Genomic DNA, 17140 nt, shown 5'->3' on the forward strand with positions numbered 1-17140 from the left:
TAAAATTATATACTTAAAGAAAAAGCAGTTAAGTGCAAAATAATTCATTTTGCTCAGACCATCCTGAGCAGGCCAGACTAAACCAATGAAAGTTTTTCATTTCATGCCTGCAATGATAAATCAAATTTGGTTGGGTTTTTCTCCTCCAAATAAAATACACTTGTCATGTTCTAATGAGGAATGCTTCAAGAACTATGTCGTCAGTGGGGAACATGTCAAGGTATGATCTTGGTAGGTTTCTAACAAGCAACTTCTCACCTTTTTTACCTTGTTACATTGTATTCCTTTAGTGATTCTCTCCTTTTACTTTGGCACTGCGAGTTGGTTGATCTTATTATCTGTCATTATAGTTCTATGCTTAGCAACTAAACCAGAGGATACATTGCTTCCCTCTCACTCCTCACAAACCTGGAACAATTATATTAGTGCATAAACTCACAAAATGTGATTTGCCAGACTGAGGACCTCAAAGTTTTAACCCTCCATTACATTTCTGCTCAACTGCAACTGACTAAAGCAAGTCAATTTACCAAACACTGATTAAGTGCCTGCCATGTGCTGGGCACTGAGGGTACAAAACAGTTTCTGCTCTCAAGGAGTTTACATTCTACTAGAATGTTAAATGAAGAGTTTCCCCTGATCAGGGAGGAAGAATTTCAAGGGCAGGAAAAAAGGAAGGAAGGAAATTTAGGAAAATCACTTTGGCAGCCACAGTTCCAATAGGAAGTGGCAATGGGAGTGGGAAGAGACTTATGGCAATTAGAACAATTAGGATGCTGTTATAATCATCTAGGCAAGGAGTGATAAGGGCCTGAATTAAAATGGTAAGTGGATAAATAGAAAGAAGGGACTGGATAAGAGAGTGGTGGAGGTAGAAATTACAATAGATAGGGGTACATGGAGAGAGGGAGAAGGAGTTGAAGATAATGCAAGTTTATGAACCAGGGAGATTGAAAGGATGGTGGTACCTTAAACAGAAATAAAGAAGTCTGGAAGACAAGAGAGTTTGAGGAGAAAGATAATGAGTTCACTTTTTCATATCTTGAGTTTGAGATGTCTCCAAGACAGTTGGGAATGTCCAATTAGAAAACCCGATGGGACTGAAGCTCAGGGGAGAGCCTAGGGCTAGATATTTATTTCTGTGTATTATCTGCATAGAAGTGATAGGATTAAATCCAAAGGAGTTGATGAGGTTAGCAAGAAAAAGTTGGAGAGAAACAGAGAGAAGAGAAGAGAAAGGCTAGAACAGAACTTTGGGGAATACCCACAATTAAGGGGCATAATAAAGATGGTGAGCCAAGAGAGGAGACTGAAAAAGAGTGGTTAGACACATAAGAGGAGAACCAAGAGGGAGAAGTATCAAAAAGACCCAGAGAGAAGATATCTGGGAGGGAAAAAAATGGCCAAAAATGTCAAATGCAGCAGATAGTTTAAAAAGGATGAGGACCAAGAAAAGATCATCAGATTTGGCCATTAAGACATCATTGGTAAATTTGAAGAGAATAGTTTCAGTTGAGGGAAGAGGTTGAGAAGTGAGTAAGAAGAGAAGTGGAGCCAGTGAGTGGTAGACATTATTTTAAGAAATTTGGTGGAGAAAGGAGGATAGTACATAGGATAGTAGCTTATAGCTTGAGGGGATGGTAGGATGTTTTTTGTTTGTTTGTTTGTTTGTTTAAGAATAGGGGAGATTTGAGCATGTCTAAAGCCAATAGAGAAGAAACTGGTACATAGGGACAGCTTAAACATTCAAGAGAGAGGGAATGGTTCAGATTACATTGGATAAGATGGAGGGAATGAGATCAAGTGGAATCAAATCAATGTATAGGGACATGACTGTGGCAAGGGGAAGGGTCATATCATTGTCAGAGACTGGGGAAAGGGAGGAGATGCTGGGGGATGCTTTTGAGATGAGACTGGGAGAAGGATCAACAAATAGCCTCAGTTTTCTTAGTAAAGAGATCCTCAGCTGACAGAAGATGGAAGTACAGGAGAGTAGGAGGGGAGGGGAGCTTGAGGAGAGAAGAAAATGTTTTGAATAGGTTCTGTAGGAAATGAACTTGGGAAGAAATAAAAGGATTGCCTTACCGAAGTGAGAGCCCAGTTGAAGTTGGATAACATGAATTTATAATGTCCCCAGCCAGCAGAGTCGGAGGAGATCATAATTGGCCATTAAAAAGATTGTTGTTAACTTTGGAGAGAACAGTTTCAGTTGAATGATGTGGTTGGAAGCCAGACTGCAAAGGGTTAAGGAATGAATCAGAGGAAAGGAAGCAGAATCAGCAAGAATAGCTTCATTCATCATCAGCCCATGAGTTGAAGCAGAGGAAACAGATGGTGGGTATAATCCAAGGCTGATAATTGACAAGAGATAAGCAGTGATAGGATAGGGAGGGTGAAAGATTTCAGAGCAGAGGACAATATAGAGTTGAAATGGCTAACTACAGGGTCAAGATTAGAAGGGGAAGAAACTGAAGTAAAAGCAGAGCTAATAGCCTAAAAAAGTATTGTGGAATGGAGGGACTGCAGGGTGGATGAGGACAAATAATGGGTTTGGGAGAGGTGAGTCACAGGGAAAGATGGAATAGAGGTTACAGTCAGATAGAAGAATGTTAGCATTTCTAATTAAAGAAATCAGTAATAGGCCCAGTGTCTATCCCTATGTGTGGCTGAGGTAAAGGAACAGGTCATGGGATTTAAGGAGGCTGAAGAATTGGAAAGTTAGGGAAATGTAAGTGTGAATGTTGAAGTCCTTTAGTATAAGTACAGTAGTTGGAGAAAAGAGGAAAATGGTTGAGTCCAGCTCTGAACTCCTTGAGGAAGGAGGAAGAATGACTTTGGGGCTACCAGTATACAACTGCCACTATGGTTTGGAATGGGGAAAATTTTGAGTGAGTGGAGGAGAGGTTGGTGAGTGATGTGGTAAAGGGAAAATCTGGAAGTGGCAGTGGGGATTTCTCTGGCTCCTATTCTAGGACCATTATGTCAGAGGGTGTGAGAGAAGGTAGAGCCAGTGTTGCAGAGCATGACTGGAGATGTAATGTCATGAAAGGGAAGTTGGGTCTCTGTGAGGGCTAATAGATGGAAGTAGTAAACCTGTTTACTATATAACAGGAATTCTAGAGGGCACAGTTGAAAGGGTAAGCGGGACATAAGTTCATTACATTTGAGGAGAAGGACAAAAGAATGGGAAGTAGAGGCTGTGGATAGCCTCCTGTGTGTCTGGTATTTGGTCAATACAGACAAAGGGAGAGAAGCAAGAGGCAGAAAGTTGTTACCTGTAGAGGGTGGCAAATAAATAGTAAAGCTCACGGTTTCCAAGAGTGTTTCAAGGGGCCTGACTTGGGTCTGGGTAGTAAGGAAATGGCATAGCACCATATCTGGCTGAAACTATACTGTTCCTTTGATTTGGATAGGAAAGCTCTAGGAGGCCCTCCTAGACCCATAATCTTCTCAGTGTCTTTTGCTACAATAAAGTCCAATCTCCCCCACCCCCCAACTCCTATGTCATCAGCTGCTATTATAGTCCATCAGGATCATTTTTTCTTTTTCCCCTCCTGGGGATGGGGGACAAAAAAAGAGGCTATGTGTGGTATTATAGAGTGAGGACTAAGTCAGAAACTATGAAATCTGGGTTCTAGTCCTGGACCTGTCACTAATTAACTGCGTGACTTTGGGGAAGTCACTTTACCTCTCTGGGCCTCAGTTTCTTCATCCATAGAATAATGGGGTTAGACTAACTGACCTCTAGCCCTGTGATTCTCTGATCTGATGGGAAGTGTAAAAAGGCACGAAGCTGTTGGTGAGAATAACTCAGTGGCCCTTTTCAGGTTCAGAGCTGAATTCTTGCATATCTATTTTGAAGCCTTTGTACCTGGATTGCTAATTCCCACCTATGGCCAAGATCACTTTATTCCTTTCTCCTGAATACCCTCCCATCTCTTCTAGACCTAGCTCAAAACTCCCCTCCTCCAGGAAATAATTCCATACAACCCCAATAACTCCACCCATTCATCTCTCCTTCCCTTTAGCACTTCTATGCCTATTTTTATGACATATTGTCTCAAAGCTGATCTCTAGTTATATGTGTCTATGTGTCACGTACCCAACTGAGTTATAAACTCATTATTATTTTATATGCACATTCACAGTAAACTCTAGAATTTATCCTCTTTCCAATTCAGTAGGGGGCACAGGAGATTTTGTGTTTTCTACTTTGCTTATTTTCCCCTGAGTGTTTTTATGCTGTTGAGCACAGCTGTGGAATAATCTAAAGAAATAGTAGGAAAAGGAGTCATAAGGCCTGGGTCCCAGTCCTACTTCCATTACTTACTAGCTATTTAACTTTGGTCTAGTTACATAACTTCTCTGACCCTCAGTCTCATCATCTCTAAGATAAGGATAATAATCATTTGCCCAACCATTATAATAATCATTGCTTAGACTTATATGTTGTTGTTGTTTAGTCATTTTTCAGTCATGTCTGACTCTTCAGGACCCCATTTGGGTATTTCTTGGCAAAGATACTGGAGTGGTTTGCCATTTCCTTCTCCAGCTCATTTTTACAGATGAGGAAACTGAGGCAGAAGGGGTTCAGTGACTTAGCCCACAGTCACACAGCCAATAAGTGTGGGAGGTCAGATTTGAATTCAGGTCTTTGTAACTACAGGCCCAGGACTCTATCCACTCTGCCACCTAGCTGCCCATACATTTATATATCCCTTGACAATTTCAAAATGCTTTGCAAACATTTTATCATTTGAACCTTGAAAAAACCCATAAGACAAGAATTATTAGCCCCACTTGAAAGATGAGGAAGCATGAATTTCTCAAGGTCATGCAGTGATTGAATGGATAAATCAGGTCTTCTGACTTAAGTTGTTAGACTGAAAGTACTTCCATAGTCCTCTGTGCAAATGTAAAGTAGTATTATTTGGGAGATACTAAGTAAACACTTGATATTTGATTGATTCAGCCTGGAAAAGCAATCCAAAGTCAGCTGGGGGAGTGAATGATTTGCTTAGGCAAGCCAGGAACATCTCAGGTCCTGGGAGTCACAGGGTCCTGACTCTCAGACTTCTTACTCTAAGTGATCCAATTTGGGGTTTTCTTGGCAAAAATACTGGAATGGTTTGTCATTTCCTTTTCCAGCTCATTTTTACAGATGAGGAACTGAGGCAAACATGGTTAAATGACTTGCCCAGGGTCACACAGCTAGTAAGTGTCTGAAGCTGGATTAGAACTCATGAAGGTGAGTCTTCCTGACTCCAGACCCAGCACTCTGTCCACTGTGCCACCTAGCTTTCCAGTAGTAGTAATAGCTAACTAACACTTATAAAGCACTTTAAGGTTTGCAAGTCACTTTACATATGTCATCTCATTCGATCTGGCAGGTAGGTGCTACTATCCTCCCCATTTTACAGATGAGAAAACTGAGGCTGACAGGTTAAATGACTTGCCCAGGGTCACACCAGCTGATGTCCGCTGTTAGATTTAAACTCAGGTCTTCTTGACTCCCTATCTTGTGTTCTATCCACTTCACCCCCTAGCTGCCTAGAGATTTTTTTCCAAGATTTTTCCAGCAAAATGTTGTTAACCTTTATTTCATTAGGATAATAGAGTTATTTACCAGACATTGTCTGTATTCTCTTGACAAGCTTCTTGTATTCTCTAGGGGTCCACGTATTCCCCCAGCAGTTGGGAATTCCTGAGTTAAAGACTCAGTGATGGAGAAACTTTGCATGTGAGGAACAAGGTTTAATCTATCATCAGTAGACTGTTGGGTGTTTGTTTATGCATATAACACAGAGCTAGGTATGGCGTGGTACACAAAAGAAATTAAAAGTCACAATCCCTATCTGCCAGGAATTTATAGTCTCCTTGAGAAGGCAAGACATACACTTATAAAATGTTAAATAACAGTTCAAGGTAATGTATGACTAAGTACCAGATATCAGCAATGAGATTCAGGGTTGGAGTCCCACTTAAGTTGTTTTGGTCCTTCTGTTTATTTCCTCATCTGTAAAATGGGTATAAGAGGCAGCTAGATGGCTCAGTGGATAGAATGCCGGGCCTGGAGTCAGGACGACTCATCTTCCTGAGTTCAAATCTGACCTCAGAAACTTACTAGCTGTGTGACCTTGGGCAAGTCATCTAACCTGTTTGCCTAAGAGGCTAGTTGGCTTAGTGGATAAAGCATTGGACCTGGCTTCAAGAAGATCTGAGTTTAAATTTGTCCTCAGACACTTACTGTGTGACCCTAGGCAAGTCACTTAACCTCTGTTAGTCTTAATCCACTGGAAAATGAAATGGCAAACCACTCCATTATCTTTGCTAAGAAAACTCTATGGAGAGCATAGTCCGCAGGGTCACAAAGAGTCGGACATGACTGATCAGCAAAATGGGTGTGACTGCAAAGGCACCTTACCATCCCTCAATTCACAAAAATGAAGATGAGTTCCTGAGAAAAAGGTGGTGAGTGTAACTAAAGGTGGTAGTTGTGATTTATGTTTTTCCTAAAGGAACAATTTCCAGGATTCTTTGTTTGAGCACCCTAAAGACTTTCCCTAGTCCAATAACCTTCACATAATGTATTTAGAAGCAAATCCCAACTCCACTGCCTGGACATGAAGTTGGGGTGACCCTGGGGTTCTCCAAAGCTCCACTGGAGCACTATGTCAGAGTACGGACCTGGTGCACATAGGAGCATCTCAGAATGTTGGCCACCAGGAGATGAGATGTCTGGACCACAGTGACTCGTGGAGACAGTCACCTGCTAAGGCACAGAGGGGCTCACTACAATACAGGCAATCCCCAACCAAGTGATGTCAAGCATCTGTTGAAGTTGAAGTGTTTAGAAAAGTCCTATGATGTTTGCAAATAGCAAAATGGCATCCGATGGACAATCATCATAACAGGACATTTTTTTGTTTTAAAAGTAATAAAGAAACATTTAGTGGAAACACCCTCTTAGTAGCTGCTGCACCTTCTGAGGCTGTGTATAAGGCTGGATCATTTTTCCCAGAGACAGAACTGGCGCCACTCAGATGTGAGCTAAGCCTGCCCTCTCGTGTCAATGTGGAGAAATGCAGAAAGTTTCTATTGAAGTACAGACCATGCCCTATCCCAGCTTACAAAAGGATTATTGTTACAGAAGTACAGTTTTAAATTGATTATTTGCAACCTTGAATGCATGTGTTCACAGAAACGTTGTTGTTATCCACGATGATTGGAAGCCATTCCCCACAAAAAAGTCTATTTAACTTACTTAACTTAGATGGCTGAGGTAGAAGAGAGCCGCCCCCCCCCGCCCCCCCCCACTATGCCTCATGAGGTTGCTTTGAGGAAATGCATTCAAACTCAGACACCAGAAAATCCCATACCTACCTCAGGGAGCACAGACTCCTCTAGCTCCAGCTCCTGGGGCTAGGGCTTTGGGGAGAAGAGAGTGGAGTGTGGAGAAAGGGAGGAGGTTCCCTGATTGTGTTAGCATATTTTGGGGTCTCATCAGACTCTTCCAAAGATTCCAAGGATCCACTCAACTAGCTTCTCTTTCTGCTACCGCTATTTCTGGTGTAAGACCAGCATTTCCTTCTGTGGTCCCTTGTGGAACAAAGCTCCCTCTCTATACTTAATAAATGTTTGTTGTATTATATTATGCCCCCCTAGGTCCTTTTCTAGGCTTTATTTTATGTTTACTACTAGAAACAAAGAGAGGCAGCATGACATTTGGGACAAAAAAACAGCCACAGAGTCTAGAAGACCTAAGTGGGTTTGTGTCTTAAACTAAAAGACCAGTTGGAAATGTTGTTCAGTGTGTTTGACTCTTTACGACCCCGTTTGGGGTTTTCTTGGCAAAGAAACTGGAGTGGTTTGCCATTTCCTTCTGCAGCTCATTCTGCAGATGAGGAAACTGAGGCAAACAGAGTTAAGTGACTTGCCCAGGGCCACACAGCTAATAAATGTCTCAGGCCAGATTTGAACTCACAAAAGTGAGTCTTCCTGATTCAGACCCTGCATTCTATTCAGCGTGCCACCTGTCTGCCCCGTTAAGAGTAGCTTCAAGTGGAAAAAGTCCCTTCTCTGGAATTGCGTTTCTCTTTTTCCTTTTGCCGAGTAGGTGCTCCATTTAGATAAGTTTTCTGTTGGGAATAATCCTGCTCCAAGCACAAAGTTAAATAGATTTCATTTCCTTCAACTCAGGATGGTGATCAGACTGCAATATGTGCCTATATCTCAGGATTGTCTGTGTCCTATATATTTCTGCAGATTAAAGCACATTTGGGCATTATGTGCCTTAAGAAATGTGGAGTCAGTCACTCTGCTTGCCTACAGAGGGCCAAAGTTTATTTCTCTTCCTCTCCAAGAAGAGGCCTAAATTGAGCTTTTATTAGAGGCAGCTAGCTGGCATGGTAGACAGAGCTCTAGGCCTAGACTCAGGAAGACCCAAGTTCAAATCCAGCCTCAGACTGTTGAATTTGAGATCTTAACAAAAGGATAAGCCAAGGCAGATCTCCAAGCAAGATAACATTTATTAACAGGGGCATGCTGCCTGCCAATAAATGGGTCAGTGGATTACCTCCTTTAATGCCAAAAACGCCAAGCAAAAGGGCAGTTCCCCTTTTATTGGTTTTGGGAAGGAGAGAACAATGAACAGGGTAGATGACATCATGGGATTGAGGGCAACATGATTGGTTATAGAGCTGAGGTGCAGGAAACAACATAATTGGTTGGAAGTTAGTCGTGGGGGCTAGCAATGACCCCCCTTCTTCTCTCATGAGACTCATTGTCTGAGTGCAGGTATGAGATAGCAGCCCAGACTTTTGGACAGCAAACCAGACATCCCTGAAAGATAGCTGGGTGGAGTAAAGATATCAGGCCCAATTCCCTTTCTGTCATACACATTCCCCAAGGTTAACAAAATTCCTTGAGGCAAGAAGAGCTGGATTTTTAAAATTTAATCCATTATAGGCCAGCTGAATTCTGAACTAAGTTCAGAGACAGAGAACTGACTTAAGAAGTTACAGGACAAGAGCAGTTACTTGTAAATAGGATCAATAAGAAAATGATACAGGATCAGTCTTAATCGTCTCAAGACACTTAGTCAACAGTGTGACTCTGGTCAAGATGCTAACTTCTGCTTGCCTCAGTTTCCTCTGCTAAATGGGGATAATAATAGCACTTACCTTCCTGGGTTTGTTATAAGGACAAAATAAGATGACATATATTTAAAGTTCTAGATAAATGCTAGTTTTATTTATTTACTATTATTATTATTATCAGGGGCCTCAGAGATGATGAATCTATTTTCTCAGGCATGTGGTACATCACAGAGGCATCATATTCTGAGCTTACAGAAGTAGCCATATCTATCAGAAGTGTCTGTTTTAGGTGGGAGTGTTGTTTATCCATTGAATTACTCAGAACTTAATTTTGAGCTTCCAGATTTAATCTGCCCATTCATTTAATTAACCGAATGACCTTACCTGCCACAAGGTAAGTACCATAGGATTATAGAGCCAGAAGAGAACCTTAGAACTCATCACATTCAGTCCTCTTGTTTTTTAGATAAGGAAAGTGAAGCCCAATAGAGATTAAATTACATACCCGGGAGAATAGCACACATAGAAATAACTTATGGAATTTAGTCAGAAGGCCTGAGCTGGAGGGGCACCTAGTTTTATAATTGTAATAGTTAAGATTGATGTGGGACTTTAAGTTTTTATTGTAGCAAAATGGTCCTCTAAGAAAATAACTAAAAAAAAAACCCAACCCACTCTTTACATTTTGGTTTTTCCTTTTTAACTTTTGCACAAAGCCTCACTTTGTAAAAATCATCCCTGGGACACAGACTCCTATACAGCAGCCCCTATATCCTATATGGATTTCCTGCACTGCAGGCTACCACATTCCATGGGCTTTTGTCCACACTGTATATGGGAGGGGGGAGACACACTGGGGAAGGGTATAGAGAGAAGAATAAGTGAAAATTAGAGCAGCTTGTCCTGTGTGAGTGTTCCCTGTCTGCACATACTGCAGCAACAGGGATTTCATGATAATTACTACAAATAAATGGTTTTCCTACTAACTCCCAATAATTTCCACCTATACTTACAACTCACATTAACGCTTCCTCCATTTTAATAATGGTTACACACACTCCTTTGCATTGAATATTATCCAGCTGTGCCTTACGGACAAAAAGTATCACTTTGCAGGCCCACTTGAAGAAGTGCATCTTGACCTTCTAAAAACAATCTTTAATAACATGGGAGGCTCCCTTCCATCTTGCTGTTATTACTGCCTGCTTCTCAGGCCCCATCCACCTCTCTGACCATCCAGGCTAGTAATGACAACTACCCCTTTTCCTCAGCCCCAGATCTATTCCTGGCCTTGCACTCTTCTCCTTTGCCCCTGCCCTGGACTTACAAAGCTGTTGCAAAGACATGTGTAAAATTAGGACTTGTGTTTGTTGGTTTTTTCTGTGATATTGATTTCTCTGGCATATGAATGTCCATACAAGGAGTCATGGGAACTCCCCTTTCCCTCCCCATGGATCTATGTTTTCTCTCCCCCTTTCTTCTTTCCCTGATGTGACCTTGTCCTTGTCTTGAATCCCTCATATTCAGTCCCTGGGACATGATGGAGTGACTAGAGTGTTGGATTTAGTGTCAGGAAGACCTGGGTTCTAATTCTGCCTCTGACACTTAGTAGGGCTGTGCCTGTGGGGAAGTCACCCATAGTGAGCCTCACTTCACTTATTTTCCTCATGGGACTTAATGCTTGTGTTCCTTAAAAATTCATTTCAAATGCCATGTCTTCCGTGTAAGCCTTTCCTGATCTCCTTTTCTTGGGAACAGTATCCCCCATCCCCACATATAGCACTTTGCATATACCTCTGATGAATCACATATTATTTTGTATTATAATTATTTGTCTTTATCATATCCCCTTACTATACTGTAAAAAGTTTCCTTGAGGGCAGAGATCATGTCTTATCTAAGCTGTGTAAGATTCCTCCCAGTGCCAATATAGTCCTATGCATACAATAGGAGCCTAATAAAGACTAGCTCATAAAAGAGCATATCTGTATAGCAGTTTCCTCATTACCACCCTGTGTATTATTATACCCCTTTTACAGATGAAGAAACTGGGGCTTAGAGAGGTTTTGCCTTGCTTAGAGTGTCACATATGGGATTAGAGCCTAAGTCTTCTGAATCCAAGTCTAATGCTCTTTTCATTATACCACATCAGGGATATTAGCACAGGATATTTTTTTTAAATAAGTGCAGATCTGTTCTGTAATGTGCCAGACAATGGTTATTGAATGCATCAGTGAGGGTAGCCCTAGTTGGAAACCCAACACTTGGGCTCCACTACCCAAGCCACCAACAGTGGATTAAGAGTTGGGAAAGCTCCCAATCTCAGTGGATGGTTTGGTGAGAAGTTAGAATGTTCTGGGGCAGACTCTGGATAGACTAGTTATATACAGGATATCTGGAAAATAATCAACAGAGGGAAGATTGTAGAATTAAGAGGGACCAGGAAAGACTTCCTGTAGAAGGTGGGATTTTGTCTGGGACTTGAAGGAAGCCAGGAGGCAGAGATAAGGGAGAGCTAGCATTCCAGGCTTGGGGGAACAGATAGTGAAAGTGCCCAAAGATGCAGATGGGAGTGTCTTGTTTGAGGAACAGCAAGGAGCCCAATGGCTCTAGACTGAAGAGAATGCTGAGGGTAGAGGGGAGTATAAGCTATACGAAGACTAGAAAGGTAAGGGAAGACTAGATCGTGAAGGGCTTTGATTGCCACACAGAGGGTTCTGTGCTTGATCCTGGAGTTGATAGAGAGCCACTTGTGTTAGGGGGAAAGGGAGTTGACATGGGAGACCTACACTTCCAGAAAAGCTATAGGTCAGCCACACAAGCTCCTTCTATGACCCAAAGATCATCTCCTTCTCTTGTCTCCCGTCCCTCGAGCAGGTGTGGAGGCTTGGGCCTGGTCCTGGCCAGCGCCGGCTTCGGCATGCTGACCGCCCCGATCATAGAGCTGCACAACCAGAAGGGATACTTCCTTCACCACATCATCTTTGCCTGCTGTACCCTCATCTGCATCATCTGCATTCTCCTCCTGCCGGAGAGCAAGAACCAGAACCTGCCAGAGAACATCCTCAATGGGGAACATTACACGCGGCAGCCCCTCCTGCCCCACAAGAAGGGAGAGCAGCCCCTCCTGCTCACAAACTCAGAACTCAAGGACTACTCCGGCCTCCACGACGTGGCCGCCATGGGAGACGGGCTGCCGGAAAACGCCACAGCAAACGGGATGAAGTCCATGTAACTGGGCTGCTTTGGTCACTTCAGGAGGGGAGCCCTTTTCGGGTCAGGTTTTCTTTTTATCTGGCACAGGTTTTACAGACCTGCAACGATGGCAGGTATGGCCAACTCGGAAAGGAAAGGTCAAATCTGCTGCTAAAGCCACTTAAATCACAAGAGACTTTCAACCGGGGTGAGGAAATTTCTGCCAACTGGAAAGCATCGGGATGATGTATTTGAGGGAAGAAACTGGCTGGAGAGATACCTTTAAAGACCTTCTTTTTCTGCCATTAAATGTTTGTATTTATTTTGGTCATTTTTACAAGAAGCACTTTATTCCCTTTTCCTCTCATTAATCACAAATTAAAATGAACCTTCTCTTGTGGAGAGGTACAGCCATTCCAAGAAAGAGACCTTAAGAAACAAAGCAAAAAAAAAAAATCCAAACCTGAAAGAGGCATCTTTTCTATAGAAGATGAACACACTATGACCCAGGAGAGCAAAAAGTGATTTCTTCCTGTCCCCAAACCCTCAAGGCGCCTTTGAGTATAAGCAAATGATGCTGTTGTGAATGAAACTGTGACTGTATTTTAGACAAGGGGGGAAAAGTAAAATTCATTAGGTTTTGATGGTGTCTCTGTATGTGGTTTAAAACAAAAGAAATGTCATTTTCTACATGTAAGGTAAGACCTTCCCATTTCACAATTAGATTAAGCAGTTCACAAATCCCAATAAAGCAGGTATGTGGGTCTTCTTTCAGGATGGTTCTTTTGTACTGAGCAATGATGTTTGAAGCTCCTTTGGGAAAAATCCTAAGCATTTCATTCAAAATGAAGAAAACCCAAACTGGCTGTGGATCCAGTTTTCTGATGCCGGGGCTGCCTAATGAAGTGGATAAATCAATAATAGGTGTACCGAGGCAGGACACAGCATCAAGAACTTGAGACTCATGCTCCTACCCAGATGCCTTTCAGCTAAAATCTCCCTAGTCCCTTAGCAGCATCCGTTGCAGACTCTACTTGAAAGAATGGCTACTTTCCAATCAGCAAATGATACCGAAAAGTGACAACAATGATAATAAATGAATAGAGGGAGGCAGTACAAAAACCTTACCAGGTATACATGTTGAGAGCACACACCCTCGAGGAAAACACTTGCTTATATTTTACTATTGACTCTTTCTGACATGTGGGTTATCCACCAAGTCCTCTGCTTCTCCCAATCTTTTCGTCCACTTCACTGCTTATCAGGGCAGCAGCAGGGCAGGAAAGAGAGGTTAACCTCAAATCAGTCTGTTTTCTATCCAAACCCTTCCAAAAAAAAAAAAGAATGAGAGAGAGGACAGAAAAAGGAAATCCTATAAAATGATATAATACTTTTTTAAAAAAATAATGCTGGATTTTAATTCTGTGCACCCCCCCCCAAAAAAAAAGTCTCATGGGTAATTTCAACTGTTGTATGCATTTGGAGGTCATTTTGCACATTCCTGGAATTTGTCCACAGATTCATTGGCCTTCTGTCATTTGAAGCCATCCCCAGAGTAGGGATGGACATGGCAGTGTTGTGAGGTTTCCTCAATAATGTTAACGTTTTAAAATCTTATATCCTATTTTAGCCCACTAAAAAAGGAACTTTTAGGGGACTCAGATGTGATGCCCCTTTGTAGTAACAGCAAGCAATTAACCAAGCAATTAATTAATTACATGGAGTCAGTAGACCCCATTTCCACACAGTTCCCACAGATGCCTAAGTACTGACAACCTTTGGCTCTTGCTTGGTCAAGCTCAGAGAAGGATCAAACTCGAGTTTTTTCCTGAGCAAGAAGTTTTTTCTGTCTTAGTCGACGCCGTGTGTTATATATGTCTTTGTTCTGGGGCAAAGTTAGATCTTCCAATGGTCTAAGTGCCAGGATGGGTACTGTGTAGTAGGCAGCCACGCATCTGCCACCTGCTATGGAGCTTGATGTTGTAGAGCCCAGAAAAGGGGTTAATCTGTGCTCTGTTTCCCCATCCTAGCTCCTTACCTCATCTATGTACCTGCTGTCTCCACCGACCTTGGTCCTCCTAACAGTGGCACAATGTTGTAGCAGTAGGTAGCAGCTGAGTGACCTGTTCCTCAGTGCCGGGGTGGGGGGCATCAGCACTGGGGTGGGATGTTAATCGAAGAGATGAGATTATCGGAGTGAAGAAGGCAAACAAAAGTAGGGGTGTTTTCTAAACTGTGTCCAAAACATTAAAACCTGCTGCTGTCATGGAGAACCAGGCTATGTATCTGGGTTCTAAAAAGACTCTTCCTAAGAAACACTGGAGCAGGTGAAGACGGACTTTAAAAGCAACCTGGTAATAAACAATCAGTGGGGAAACAGGCTGTTGTTACACAGCTGACTTCAGTTCAGCTACCATTGCATTGTATGACTGTTCTTACCCTCTGTAGTTGCTCGTATGACTTAAAGTTGGGTCTCCTTTGTTACATGTTGCAAATTTTCAGTCTGCATTCACCTTGAAAAGGGCCTTTCTTTAGATGTGTGCAGTCTTCACGTGCCAAACTTGTGAAATACCTTTTGCCTTTTATAGAGTACTTGCAACAAAATCACATGGCAACAAAATCCATGTAAGTAGATGAAAAATACAGATGTGGCCTTGAAGTGAGAGCATCAGACACATGAGGGGAGGGGCGGTCAGCAAGGGCTCTTTGGACCACAGACTGGACACCTGGGCATGTGTGCACAAATGCACATGTATATATACACACACACACACACACACACACACACACACACACACAGCTGGTACACCTTGCAATCCATTTACTGTAACAGCTTTTTAGTGAATGATATCTATGAGCATTCTTGAAACTGCGGTCTGAATCCCGTGGATTTTTTCAAATAACACGTATTAAAGCTGTCCATGCTCCTGAGCTGCCTGTCACCTCGTGGAGTCACGCACAGTGCTTCAGAGAACCCTTCTTGTTTCAGGGTCTCTATTCTCTTAACGTAGAAAAACAATAACAACAGACAACATCCAACAGGGCCAATGAACAGAAGGAAAAAACAAAACACTAGAACGTATCAAACAACAGGATGGATTAATGATGGGAATTAAAAAGTGACAGGAGTTAAAAATAAAGTCCTGGTTCTTAGCTTTAGAAGCTGGGGGATGAGGGAGAAGAAGCAGGAGAGGAGGGATTTTAATTTTGATTTTTTTTGCCCAGTCTGCTTGACTATAATGACATTATCTTGCTTGGAACCTGGTAAGTGGCACACCTCTCAGCAAGGCAGGCATCCCTCTGATTCTGTTGGCACATCCCTCTCAAAACTCACCCAGGGTTAAAGGGCCAGGTTTAACTCCTCCTTTCGATGGCATCATCAGCTGGGAAAAGTTTTTGGTGCCAGCCAACATTTTTACTGAATGTAGTCAAATCAGAAGAACCTCTCTATGGAGAGAGCCCAGAAGAGTAATGTACCAAGTGAGGCAGCAGGGATGGAGAAAAGGGCGTCTGCGTCCTGCATCTTGTCTGCCCTGCTCTGTGTACAGATGGGTGCTCTGGCAGCTACTTAATGACTTGTCTGTCAAACTTGAAAACTACTCAATCCTGTTTCCTTCATGGTTGACACAAAGGAAACGCTTTTCTCAGGCGACTCGCTGCTTCCAGTCAGCCTCCTCTTCCCCTCTCCCCCATAGAGAGCATTCAAAGATGTACTTGCCAGCTACCTACATGTAAATCCATTTCATTCTGAAACCTCATTAGTTAGATTTTTCAACCACCAGGGGGCTCTGTCTTATCTCCTTTGTCTCCCTTTTCCAACGATTGACGCACAAAGCCTTTCTTCCCCATCACCCATGCACCACCCCACCCATCCCACCTCCAAGTTCTCAAGGATGCTTTGTGCTACCAAGCACCATAGTCTGTTTTTATCGTCTAAGAGGCTGGTTGGCCATAGACACACTGGCAACTGGAAAGGGGATGGAGTGGTTGGCTTAGTCTATCACTGAGCAAGAAAGAGCTAATGATTCCCAAAAGGAAGTATCCCGCTTAAACCTGATACTTCCCAGAGCCAAGCCGAAGTCACAAAACTGGAAGTAGGAGTGCTGTGAAATGGGCTTTGAATGTCACATCACCTGTAGCCTCTGGATGGCTCACACTGGATGGCATCCTGCACTTCAACTGCTATTGTTGCTCTTTTTTTTTTTTAGACAAAACCTCATTTTAATGTAGTGTATAAAATGTTTTGGGAAAGGAATACAGAGTAATGTCTAGTGGGTAAGCTTTCCTTCCTTTCTTCCTTCCCCCACTCCTCTCCCCTCTTCCTTTTCCCTGCCCCAACTCCCTCCGTTTCTGATGAGGCTCTAATTAAAGAATTGTTACTGTACGTTTTGATCATGATTAGGCTGGTGGTGCTTACCCATAGCACAAGCTTAAATCAAGTACTGAAACTGTCTTAACTAGCTAAGTGTCTGCATGATGTTACATCTGTTGTACCTACTGAGAAATTTGTATGTGAATGTACAGAAATAAAAACCCAAAAAAAAGCTGCCCCATTACCAGAACTCCTATGGAATGTCTTTCTTGGCTCCTACTTGATATGATCAAATGTGGTACATCACCATGAGATTTAGCAAACGTATACTGTTTTTATTAGCTTTAAGACAAGTGGGAGAAAAGGTGCCAATTTGCATTGGTTCTCCACTAAGTTCCTAGTCCAGTAAAGGTGATGTTAGGTATATAAAAGCTGTTCAAAAGCTGTTCCAGAGCCACCTGGGGTTGAGGTCTCACAGTTCCTACAACAGACATAGATAAATTCAATGTCTATCTGTCATGTAAGGACCAGACCA

At 42.4% G+C, this 17140-nt stretch overlaps 1 protein-coding gene across 1 annotated transcript in view; it reads left to right on the forward strand.

Annotated features, from left to right (window-relative positions):
- Nucleotides 1-16855, forward strand: part of SLC22A23 (solute carrier family 22 member 23) — a 267653-nt gene extending 250798 nt beyond the window's left edge. The window contains 1 exon segment of the mRNA XM_020976653.2: nt 11976-16855. Within this exon segment, the coding sequence (XP_020832312.1) occupies nt 11976-12333 (358 nt within the window). The 3' untranslated portion in view covers nt 12334-16855.
- The last annotated feature ends 285 nt before the right edge of the window (nt 16856-17140 follow it).

This window comes from Phascolarctos cinereus, unplaced genomic scaffold (assembly GCF_003287225.1).
Source record: "Phascolarctos cinereus isolate Bilbo 61053 unplaced genomic scaffold, phaCin_HiC Scaffold_4;HRSCAF=312, whole genome shotgun sequence".
Classification (NCBI taxonomy): Eukaryota; Metazoa; Chordata; class Mammalia; order Diprotodontia; family Phascolarctidae; genus Phascolarctos; species Phascolarctos cinereus.